Raw genomic sequence first — 12,799 nt, 5'->3', positions numbered from 1 at the left:
TTGGCATCCAAGAGGCTTCTCCAGAGTCCCAGGTATTAGACACCTGGAACTACTCACCAACTTAAAGAAGTCCTCCGGTCGCTTTCTTTTTTCAGATTTCAAGCTGCTAGCTAAAATGCTGCTCTCCCTGCAGACCACAGCTAAGTGCACTACTTCATTTTGCTGCACACATTGAAGGATCAGCTTCCTTAGAAAACAGAGCTCTTGCTCTTGCACTTTTATGCTACAGCCTACTGTTGAAATGGACAGCCAGGTACACGTACCCCTCTACCACATAAACATCCCATCCTAGGACAGACACAGACTGTAGCTGTCTTTTTCCTTCTGAAGTTGATCACCATTTCTCTGGTCTTATTCAGGTTCAGAAGCAGATTCCTCTCACACCACTCCACAAATCCACTAGTGTTTTGTACTCCTACTGCCCATTCAACCACTGTAAAATCAGATTATTTCTATATGTGGCATGGTGAGCAGGAATGGAGGAATGGAGACAGCACAACCCCCTGTGCAGCTCTGCGCAGTCTGACATGCTGCAGCTTGTTTGTCGGGTAGTCAATTTTTGCAGCATGTCATAAAGATGACACAACAGTAGGACAGTGGGAGCACTGTTTGTTCACAATAGGAGGGCCCTGTGTTCAAATTCACCAGCCAGCTGTGTGGACTTGTGCCTGCATGGGTTCTGCAGCCTCGTCTCACAGTCCAAAGACAGGCATGCTGGGTTAAATATCCCTAGATGTGAATGTGAATGGGCATCTATGTCTCTGTGTTTGCCCTGCAACAGTGGTGAGCTGTTCAGGGTGTACCTCACATTTTGCCCAGTTTGATTGCCCAGTGAGATTGCTATTAAACATGAAGGAGGAGGTGGGACCTCAATATCACATCTCCACCCCCATCTGCTTTACAGAATATCCTTACAAATGAGCAGGGAGCCCACTGGCTCCACTTCTGTTAAGTTTTATCCAAAGATTCTATGTTATGCACCCACCATCATATGGTCCATATGGTTTAGTAACTCATCTCTGACCTTGAGTATGTAACTCATCCCATCTCTCCACCTAAAGAACAACTTACTTTGGAGCTGCTTCTGTGTAAATTGTTAAAATCATAATATTATAATGTTTAACCTAATTAATGACCCTAATAGAACGACATATTACAGACAGGCACCATCAGCCTGAAAAGAAGAATGCATTTATATTCATGAATAAAAAGAAGTTAACATGTGTCACCATCAGAGATTGGCAGTAACGCGTTACAAGTAACGCGTTACTGTAATCCGATTACTTTTTTCAAGTAACGAGTAAAGTAAGGGATTACTATTCCAAAAACGGTAATTAGATTACCGTTACTTTCCCGTAGGAACGCTGCGTTACTGCGTTACTAAAACCGTGATTTTTTGCGAGAATGTCTCATGACAGTGACGTAAGCAAGTGCAACGTTCGTGACTACAGCTGTGTGCAGATCAACAACGGACAATATATCGAGTGCAGGAGAGAGTATGAGCATGCAGCATTTAAAGCGTGGAAGTACTGACCTTACTTTGAGTTTGATTCCATAAAAAGTGACAAAAACATTAGTGTCCGTTGTGCGTGGGAAGAAAACTTCTTTTTACAGCGAAAAAAACCCCGTAACTTCCAAGCAAGCACCAAGTGCGCTACAACGTAATGGGAAATTCACAGAGAAACTCGCGGAGTCTTCCACTGACCGCTGCGGCACACCTGCACCAGGGTAAACCTCCGCCTACCCAACTCCTGCTTTACAGGTGAAAATAGAGCAAAAGGACCGCTAGTCTTTGACTTTATTTATTTTCTGCTGTGTTTTACTTGCATCTATTTGAAAGAGTGAGTGTAAACACACAAAAAAAATTATTTTATGTGCTGGAGTGTGCAGAAAATAGGTTTAAATATTAAACAAATTTCTTCCAGTCAGAGAATGTTGCATATAATTAAATTTTTGCTTGATGCATAAAGTTAAAAGATTAAAACGAATAAAATAAGTTTTAAAAAGGGACTTTTCCATTTGATTACATTTTGTATGATGGATTATGCAGAAAAAGTAGAATTGGGCTATATCACCTTTTCAGGTTGTAAATTGTGTTTTTAAAAAGTAACTAAGTAACTAAGTAATTAATTACTTTTAAAAATAAGTAATCAGTAAAGTAACAGGATTACGTTTTGGGGGAAGTAATCAGTAATTAGTTACTGATTACTTTTTTCAAGTAACTTGACCAACACTGGTCACCATATTACATGCAATGAAATAAAAGTAAAAGAAACATTGGCAAATCAGCGTTCCTTCTCTTGTACATTTTTCATAACATTCACATGTTTTTTGTTTGTTTTTTATTTGGGCTTTTCCATAAAGAGTTTTCGGCGCTACAGTTAGCCGGCGCTGAGCGTGAAAGCCTGTATCCTCGAGGTTTAATGAAGTGCCTCAGCAGTGTGTAATGGAGACAGTTGCCTATAATCTTGTCATTAACACCACGCTGCAGACTGAAGCTCTGTGCTGCTCTTCATTTTTCTTACCAAACTACCATTTTCAGCTTTCTAATGTGAAAATCAGTCAAAGTCAGGCTTTAAAATATTGAATGTTACTGTTACTAGTTATTGATATTCACTGACCAATCACAATATTTACCTGATTGTTGTTGTTTTTTTATTACATGAAGATCTTGAATGACCATTTGTCATCTGTTTCTGTGCTAAGTATAGTACGATTGTATGTGGCAGGTAATGGAGTATTTTGCTTTACAGTCCACTGATTCGTGCTCTTACGTTTTAAAGTTATATGGATTTTACATATGAGTAATAATGTCACACTGATGATGTAGCTAATGCTACTAGCTGGTAAAAACACTGTGCAAGGCAGACTTAATCTCATTATTGTTGGAATGATTGAGGCATTTTCTATCTTTGCATATATATCTTGCCCTTATGTCTGATTAAAATGATGTATTTTCATAAATACAGCAGTATGTGGTAAGCAAGATAATGCAGAAGTTATATTTAAGTTTAAATTAGCAGAAATTCCATTATTTTAAATAATGGAAATCCCTATGGCCCAGAAGCTTACTTTTCTCCACTCTTAGATCCTTATGGTGTCAAAAAGCCAAGAACTATTTAATATGGGCATAAGGCAGAATGCTAAAAAAGAATGAAGCTGGAAATAAGCAACAAAATCCTAGTTTAATCCATAGAGCAAAGCACTTTAAACCAGGAGAGGAGGGAAATAGAAAGATTACACCTGAAGGGAATAATAATACTCTAAATCCTAAAGTGTGAAATTTATCTTCAGCTTTTTCCTCCAAGTTATAGTCCTGTGGTTTGTGTTTGTATTATGTGAAGTTAAACTCATTTTGAAAATAAATAAATAAACTACATCAAAAAGCACTCTGAGAGCATAAACCTCCTCCAAAGTTCACTCTCTAGGTAGTATTTAATTTTAAGGAAAAATTATTAGAATTTGACCTCCTTCAAGGTCATAAATACAGAAGTCAAATGTGAGATGATATCTTAAATATCTATGCTGTACTTTCTATATGTTGACAATACACAACACACAAAATGCTTGAACTAGAGGAACTCCAAACCTCTGATTGGTAGTGTAAATAAAACCATTAATATTTAAAACAGAACTGAGCACACAACCTAGTTTCAGACATAACCGGAGCCGTTACAACAGTTCACCGGCTCAGCAGCAATATGAAGACACAATTTATGACTGTCATCCAGAATTCAGGTCATGATTTCCCATTTTTCTCTGTCTGCTCTTTCTTGCTTCGAGGTATCAATTATGCTCTGGCACATATGATGTGGCTTCAGAGGCTTTTAAAAGAAAACTCACAGCTGCAGTTTGACCCGAGCCTCCCCGACCGGCAGCGAAGGCGTAAAGTTAAAGACAAGAGAAGAAAACGATGTTGGCAGCTTTAATGGACGGTTGTTGAAAAGTCAAACCTGATCGGTGGTTCAAATTTCTCAGCTTTCAAGCTCAAGTCTTTGAAATGTTTGTACTCATGTTACCCGCTCTCTTGTCGGCTTTGCAGCCCCGGGCTATACAGTAAAGAGAGGCTTATGATACACTCGTGATTCGATTGAAGTCGTAGATAAGGGGCCGCTCTTGTGCTCTACATATAAATCACATAATGTATAGATGACCTTGTGGTGTCTCATCTCAAATCTGGGTCATTTCCACACAACTGTCTTGACAGTCACATCTCATGACAGAATTAGTGTTCTGTTTTTCCCGAAAGGCTCATTTTCTCACTTTGGAACAAACGCTCTCATAACATTTATATTGCAGATTCGCACCTGTCTGATGGCGTGCAGCAGCTTGCCGTAGGAGTAGAGGATGACGCCGAACGGCAGAACGAGGCAGAAGGTGAACAGGCAGATGATGTAGGAGATATTGTTTGGCGTACGTGTCCTCCAGTCAACCGAGCAGGTGGTGCCGGGACCCTCGGGACCATATCTGCTCCAGCCCAGCAGCGGAGGCACGGTCCAGGCCACGGAGTAAAGCCAGGAGAAGCAGATCCCTGCCAGGGTTGGGCGGAAGTCTCTACCGTCTGCAATAGTCTGCGCCATCATGGTGCAGTAGCGCTCGTAGGACAAAACAGCCAATGAGATGAGGGAAACAATACCTGAGGAGGGAGAAGTTCAGAACAAGTGGTCAGACCCAGATATCAAGCAAATTTTGGGCTTTTGGGAGTCAGTGAGCAGAGGAGAATGAAAAAGCTTTCCTCAGAACTGGAGCAACTGCGTTCTGTTTCCCTCAGAGTTATTGATTGATACATTTAGATACGAAGTCATGTCAATTTTCCGCTCGCTTTGATCATCTTAATAGCGTTTAACTTTGCATTGCTGGGGCACAAACAGAGGAGAATGAACTTCATTAGCTGGCATTTGCTTTGAAAGCTTTACAGTAACTGTGATGGCAAAGGCCTGCTAGATTAATTTCAATTTGTACATCTTGGAGCGCACTAAGATTTGAGCTTTTTGTTCATCCACACGTGTTTACTTCAGGCATTATCATATGTCAACCGAATCAGAATGTTTTTGTCTCTTTGCTTATGTACTTCTTTCCACTACAGGGCCTTCAGCCTGCTCCACTCTGGGTGTAGTGGGAGGATCACACATACAACGCATTCACTGTTATTTGACTTTCTACATTCATTCATATTTATGAATTCCCATGCCTCGTAATCCCAGGTTTAACCCTCAAACAAGTCTTTGAAATGGTATGAAAGGTAAAGATAGGTGGCCATGTTTAAATTAAACTGATTGTTTCTGCCTTTGTTTTCCTGTGAGAAAATCTTGTTTCAATGACTGCTTCTTGATAAAGCGGCAACCTATAATCTATCCATTCTGCACAGCCATGTTTTGAGCAGGTGCAATCAGACATACCCCCGTTCAGTGAGTGCTTCTGTATCACTTTTAGCATTTGGCAATCATTTGTACCTACAAAAACACGGGTTACAAAGAATCCGAATAGTATTCAACACATGCTCACATTTCTTTTGGTTAACTAGAGTTTGCATACTGTTTTTTTCCCTCTTTTTCAGTTCAATGTTTTGATTTTGTGCTACTGGCAGTAAGTAAAAAACTACTGAACACTGACTATTCGAACTGCAGGTAGTCATTTCCATTCAAGCTCAATCTGAAGATTGGTTTCATGATAACCAGAAAACACTAAAAAACTAAAAGGACTTTTGAAGAACTTTTTCTTCACAGAGGAGAATGTCTTAGTTAATTGACAAACAACACTGGAAACACGCATTGCATCACAATTTAACGAAACCTCAAAAGATCTTTAAATGCTTCTTTTTTCTGACCAACACAATAAAATCAAATCATAGTCAATATATTCTTTGGTTAAGAAAAGAAAGCAAATTAGCCTAAACAACTGATAGATTATTTATTGACAGTTTTAATCATTGTCAACCGAGTAGCTCTAATTCATTTGGGAAACTTTCAGTTAACTGAAAATGGAGTTTATTCAACAGCAGAAGTTGTGTCGTGGACTGATACAAACCCTGAGTCGTTGTATCCTCTAGTAGTTTAAAATATCATCACAACCTGTTCACACCAAAAAATGAAAAAAAGAAACACCACTTACAGAAACACTGATTTGCAGACAGCACAGCCATGTGCTGTCTTTCCTCTGTGTTAACTGCAGATTGATGAAAGAAAATTGTTGCTGAAGTGAGTTAAGTCTTAAATCAGAGCTAATCAACACATACAGGCGAAAGTACTGGTGCAGAGGCACTTTACCTCCATTATGCTGAGTCTGCTTGGGAAAGAGACTTTGATTACAGGCAATCAGAGTGCCTTAATGCATAATGAAGCCTTCTGATTGGCTGAAACCATGCCATGTTGGCGTGGACAGCACACCGGGGCTGGGCGCATGATGTGTTGAGAGGAATAGCAAAGGGTGAGTGTCTTGAAAATAATGGAAATGATTTGGTGCTGGCATGTCTTGTGAAAGATGTGTGTGTGTGTGTGCGTGTGTGTGTGTGTGTGTGTGTGTGTGTGTGTGTGTGTGTGTGTGTGTGTGTGTGTGTGTGTGTGTGTGTGTGTGTTTTCAGGTGGCTGAAGAGGGAGTGAGAGCTCTCACTTTTCATTACTGGCTAGATAAAGCATGGACACTTCAGATGTGTAGTTTTCCAGGTCAGACAGAAACTTCATTACACTCTGTACTAAGACAAAAACAAAAAAATATCAGTTTAAAGTTCTTGATAAAAGCCAACACACTAAAAAAAAAATGAAAACAAATATTTTAATTGCCATATATTTAAAGTCGCCACTAGGGGTCTCCAAAGTCAGTTCTTTGGCCAGGTTGGCTTTGCATTTCTTTAATGTTTTTACCCTAAAAATGTATTTTTTCAGAGTGCAGCAGTAGTGTTTTATAAAAATGATCTAAACAGCTTGTGTGAGTTTGTGGTACTGTGTACCACGTTCAGGGAAGCAATCTGCTGATACATTGCAAAGAATGGTTAATGTTACACTTTGTCAGTCTGCCCCAGAGCAGCTGTAGCTACAACTGTAGTTTGCCTCCACCAGTGTGTGAATGTGAGAGTGAATGAATAGTGGAATTGTAAAGCGCTTTGAGGGCCCCGAAAAGTGCTATATAAATGCAATCCATTATTATTAATATTATTATTTGTGGATTTTGTGCTCACTCCTCATTTTAAAAGGATCGCCTCCAACAGTGTGCAGCTACTGATTGTGAACACAGCTGCAGCTGCTTCACCCAGCAGCTGATGTGGTGGCATCCACGGACACATCCAGCTGTTACTGTCTGAACCTGTGTGCTTCATTATGTTGCCGACATACAGTAGCTTCAACACAATAAACCATCTCTGCATACATACAGAGTCAGACTCATTAAAAAAAAATAATCAGAGCAAGAATCATAACTAATAAATCTTAGTCATGGTTAAAGTCATAGTGACAGCCGTATCATCACAGCAGCAGTCTGTCTCTGTTTAGAGAGAACACTTCCCCCAATCCACTCATCCATTTTCCACCAGAGGAAGTCTCAGAAGACTTTTCCCACTCTGTCCCCACCATTCTAGCCTAGAGACAAACCCTCCATGGCATGTTCTGCATCTGCCCTGGGGTTTCATCCCAGTTGGAAAATTCCTACATAACTGACCTAGAAGCTCTTCCACTTTTCCTTCTCAAGGCAATGGCTGAGACTCCTACACACAAAATAAGAGAAAGGCACACCATAGAAAAGACACAAATTGGCGAACAAAGTGTTGGAAGCAGTGCAAAGAACCTGGTCTGAGTATAGAGTCTGTATGTGTGTGGCCTGAGTGATGAGGGGTGCTCACACCGTGGCTCAGATTGGTGAGGTGAGTAGGGAGGAGAGGGGGGTGGGGGATAGTGTTTGTTGGCACTCTGAATGGCTCAGGGGAAGAAGCTGTTTGTGAGATAATAATATTGTATTGCTGATTACGTTTAACCATTAGTGTCAACATTAACCTGCACTAAAGGAGCCATACAGATAAAGATTATTTTTGAATAACAATAAAATTGGACAAGGAAAAATAATAATTTTTTCTTTACCTCCCTCTGTGTTTTTTTTTTCTTAATGAAAAAGACTTCCATCCATCAGTTTTCTTAACTGCTTATCCAGTTCACAGTCGCAGGGAGAAAAGGCTTACATCCTTTAATACAACAGCCCCCAAAGGACAAAGTACAAACAAGGCTGATAGCAAAACATTTAAGAGTGAAATTCTGCAGTTCGGTAAACTCAACATCCACAAATTAAAACAACAACAACAACAAAAACCCAGCATCTCATTAGGCATAAGGTTGACTCCTGAGCCAGGCCTATTCTCATCTCTTTGAGTTCTTAGGTAATTTACAATTGACTCCAGTGTCCAACATCTGATTAAAAAATGTAATTAAATGAAATTAATAAATGAAGCTTGTAATATTCTTAAATGTACAGTTATGTGAACTCTAGCCCATATTTTCTTTCTGTATGACTTTTTTCACATTTCTCTTAAGGTCCCACCACAGCATTTCACTATGATTGAGGAGTAGACTTTGACTGTTTCATTGCAACACCTTCTTTTCTTTTTAAGTCATTCTGTTGTAGATTTGTTGCTGTGCTCAGGATCATTGTTCTGATGCATGGGCCAGGCTTTAGCTGTCAGGCAGATGGCCTCTAGAACACTTTGGCATACAGAGGACTTAATGGTCAACTCAGTGACTGCAAATTGCCCAGGTTCTATGGCTGCAAAGCGACCCCAACATCCCTCCACCACCACACTATATTTGTGCTGACATGCTGAGTTTGGCTTACTCCAAAAGTGAGGCTGTGCATGATGGACAAGCATCTCCACTTTGGGCTTGTCTTTCCAAAGGAGATACAGAAGATACAGAAATCTTTGTTTGGATGCAACTTTGAAAACCTAAGCTGTGCTTTCAACCTCTTCTAAGAGAGAAGAGGCTTTCTGCTGGCAACACTGTCCACGTGTCATTTGCCAAAGAAACAAGGGGGACAAGCTGAAAGAACCACTGACATCTATCCATCCAAAAGGGTCACCTGTTAAATCTAATACTTGCGCCACACTCATCTTATTGGTTACTTCCCTCCCCCCCACCCCTAAAACACTTCTAAATACTCTCTGTAGTGTGATTTCTTTCATATTTTATATAATTATTCAATCTATTTGCACAGTAAAAGTATAGCATTGATCTTACTGTTGTTTTAGGAAGCAATATAAAAGCTCATGAAAAGGACAAGAAAACCAAATGAGTATTGTGGAAAGAAATTAATTGCATAATCTCCGGTAAACAATACACTCTGGTAAATATATAGTGGATTCTCTTCATATGAATGGTCTGCCACCTCAGCAACTGGGCAACTTCTAAAGGCAACAAATCTTCCATTCATTTCCTATATTGACTGCACAGTCTGCACTTGGAGCCTGGTTAGAATATCAACCCCTAAAAGTTGGCTTTGATTCAAACTTGGCCCACTCTGATTCTGCAACATGCATTTTAATGGGATTTTCACCTGAGGCCCGATTCTTCCCCATCCAACTCCATACTAGTGTGGAATAGATTTATGGTAAAATGAATGACCCCACGTTCCAAGCCTGAGTCAGCACAGGAGCTAATCATCTTTCATTGTCTTTTTTCTTCTCATTCTTTTCCTTTGTCTCACTCTCTCTTTCTCCTTCTTCATCTCACTCCTGCTGTCTCTTTCCATCCATCTTCCTCGTACACTCCAGCTGACATAATTTTTTTTCTTCATTTCTCTGCATTACCCATCACTGCCACCTCAGCACAACATGCAGCACTATGTTTACTGTATGCAATTCCTTCAGTATTATGTAAATACCTAACCTGGTTTCTCTGATCAGGTTAGGAGATTCTATGAGTCTGATTTCTGCCACCACATTTCTGAGAGCAAATGTCATGTCATCTGCAAACTTTAAACAGGGGACGTATTGTAAAATTGTAATATAAGCACTATTAGATTAAAAGAATAGGGAAAAGAAAAGAAGAGAAAAGTTTCCACAGATATAACAAATCCATTAGACCACTAAATGTTTTACCTCTGAAGTGGAGACTTTTCTATATGTGAGAGTAATCTAAAAACTCAGACTTCAAACTCAGTTTCAGACTGTTTTTTCTATTCTTGGCTCTGTGATGATATTAAGAGTGGATTTAGCTGGAAATGATTGTAACAGGTCCACTAAGTATGACTCAAGCTGGCAACTACAATATTAATTGCTAATGACTCCTGTAAGTTCAGCTTTTGTGGGTCGGGCTTATTCCAGTGCATTCGTGAAATCTTTGGTGTGCCGTTGCCTTGAGCACCTCCAGGTGGTCCTGAGCAGTTTTTGTGTTGTTGTAGTTTGTCCCACTGAACAGTTGGGGGCAGCCACTGCTGTCTACAGCCCAACTGATTCATCCGCATATTGATTTAGCTGATATTAGCTATTTGGCATCAGCATTTATAAACGCTAATAAGAGAAAATTGAAAAAGTAAATTAGAGAAACACCCTTCAACCCCTTCAATGATGTTGCATCATTTGTCCACCAGAGGGCAGTCTCTGTTGCATACACAAATAGCTTTCCCTCAAATTTGTGTATGTTTTGTGTCAAAGACAAAAAATTGAACATATATCTAAATATCTGATTTTGAAATCACCAAATATCTGTATCTGTCTTAAAGACTGTATAACATTGAGGCTCTCTCAATGAGTGATAAGTGGCAAAGTCACATCCATATGAATTCTAAAACCACAGGAGTTGTTATAACAAAGTGATCAATGTCATTCACTTCATCTGTCAAATATGTTTAATCTGCAACAGAAAAAATGTTCAGTGCCAAAGTTGACACAGACTGGTGGAATATAAGTGACATTAGCACTACTTCCACATTTCTTTCAGAAAATGATTCATTCCCCCAACACAGTTAATCTGATCTGAGTATAATTTCTTGAATAACATGCACACGTTTGTGCATTAAAGCAGGTTCACAAGAGCACAAACATCCAATAAACTTACAATTAAAGCCATAGAAAGTCTTTCCCATGTCTGTTACCCAATTATACACTTCCAATAGCTTGCCCATTAATCAGTGTTGGCTTGTTCACAGAGAAACAAAACAACAACAAAAGACAGAGAAAAAGAGAAAATGGTTGTCAGTGACTTCATGAGAATGACCTTATTCCAGCAAAAGTGACCTGATGAGGCTTGATGACAAGCCTGCTAACCATCACCACTGTAGCTCTGCTGTGCGTGCATCAGAGCAGACAATGTCTCATTAGCGAATTAAAAAACAGACAGAATTTCACCTCAGCTCACCCAGACAGGGGATGAAATTAGGTCTCAGCTCTGTTTTCACATCAGTCTCGACAAACTGAGTAGCTTATTTCTAGACCTATAAATTTTGCTGTATCCAGTTTAATACATATTTCTAGTAACACTCGGATAAATAAAGGTAGTTCTTATTTATTTCTTCAATTCAGTTATTTAGTTTTTTTTAGTTGGAGCTGCTTCTAATGCAGGCTGGTAAGATTTGTAGCAATTGAAGTGCACAACAGAACTCTGCCATCACTTTGTGCCACTGCATTTCAACAGTATGAAGCTTCTTACATGCAAACAAATTGCTGAAATTTGTTAAGCTGTTGCAAATATTTAATCCACTGAATACAAATAGATTTTCACCAGCAGAAACTCATTGAAAAGATTGATATGTAGTTGAAAAGTGAAAGGGAATGTATGGGCTCAAATTGTGGTCATAAATATTTTGTACTTGTAAATCAGGATTTGTATGTGTAAAAAGAATTTGTGTGTGTGTAAAAAAGATTTGTGTGTGGACTTAGCCAAAAAATACGTGCGAAACTCTGCAAGTTACAAGTACGAATTTTGACCCGACTTTTCTTCCTTTGATCTGATTGGCCAATGTCATGTCAATCACAAATTTAACTATCCAATCAGAGAACAGATGGGTTTGGCTATTGGAGGGGTGCTTTATGGTAGGGGTGCAACGATACACAAAATTCACGGTTCGGTTCGGTTCGATACTTTGGTGTCACGGTTCGATATTTTTTCGATACAAAAAATGTTCGTGCATTTTTAATTTGTCATTTATTAAAATTATAAATATATATTTTAACTCAAAAGTACAGTTTTTAAATTTAACCCTAACCCTTGTGCGTGTTTTTTATTTTGACAGCGAATGCGCACCTGCGGACCACTTATGTGCAGCCCTGGTTATTTAGCTCATCATATTGCAGCCACAGAAATTCTTTTGTCCATGAAACCATAAAGCTGCACTTTCTTTTTGCCTTATAGTTTGATTTGTCATAACTTCTCCGTTTTGTGGTAAGCTTTTCTTTGGCTGTCACTTCTTCACCCTGACCTGTCTTATTTGGCTCAGCAGAACTGAAATGCTTTTACACACGCACTCACATAAGCTCAGCGATTCTCTGCGCGATCAACCTCTCACATGTTTAAGCTTGCTGCGTCATGTTTGCATAGTAAGCTAACGATTAATAAGACGATGTCAGAGGAATTGGTGCACAAATTATCATCACTCACAGATCAGTGCTGTTGCTCTCTATACACAGTTCGCACGATTGCAAAGTGAAAGCAAAAAAACAAGCGCAAATTCAAACGCGACTTCAATATGTCACATATTGACAGTGGCTCACCGATGCCAATGACATAATTACCCAGCTACATTTCTGAAAGAATGCAAAAGCATTGACATATATTTTTCCTACAATAGCCCGACGGGCAGGGCAGAGATCGATTTTGGTAGCCCGACT

At 39.4% G+C, this 12,799-nt stretch overlaps 1 protein-coding gene across 1 annotated transcript in view; it reads right to left on the bottom strand.

Annotated features, from left to right (window-relative positions):
- The window catches only part of tmtopsb (teleost multiple tissue opsin b), a 54,246-nt gene that overhangs the window by 25,760 nt on the left and 15,687 nt on the right, over window positions 1-12,799 (bottom strand). The window contains exon 2 of the mRNA XM_080864156.1: window positions 4,308-4,636. Coding sequence (XP_080720282.1) covers window positions 4,308-4,636 — 329 coding nt within the window. The remainder of the gene's footprint in view (window positions 1-4,307; window positions 4,637-12,799) is intronic.

Source organism: Rhamphochromis sp. 'chilingali', assembly GCF_963969265.1.
Source record: "Rhamphochromis sp. 'chilingali' genome assembly, chromosome: 18".
NCBI lineage: Eukaryota > Metazoa > Chordata > Actinopteri > Cichliformes > Cichlidae > Rhamphochromis > Rhamphochromis sp. 'chilingali'.
This window is presented reverse-complemented; position numbering and strand designations above follow the sequence as displayed.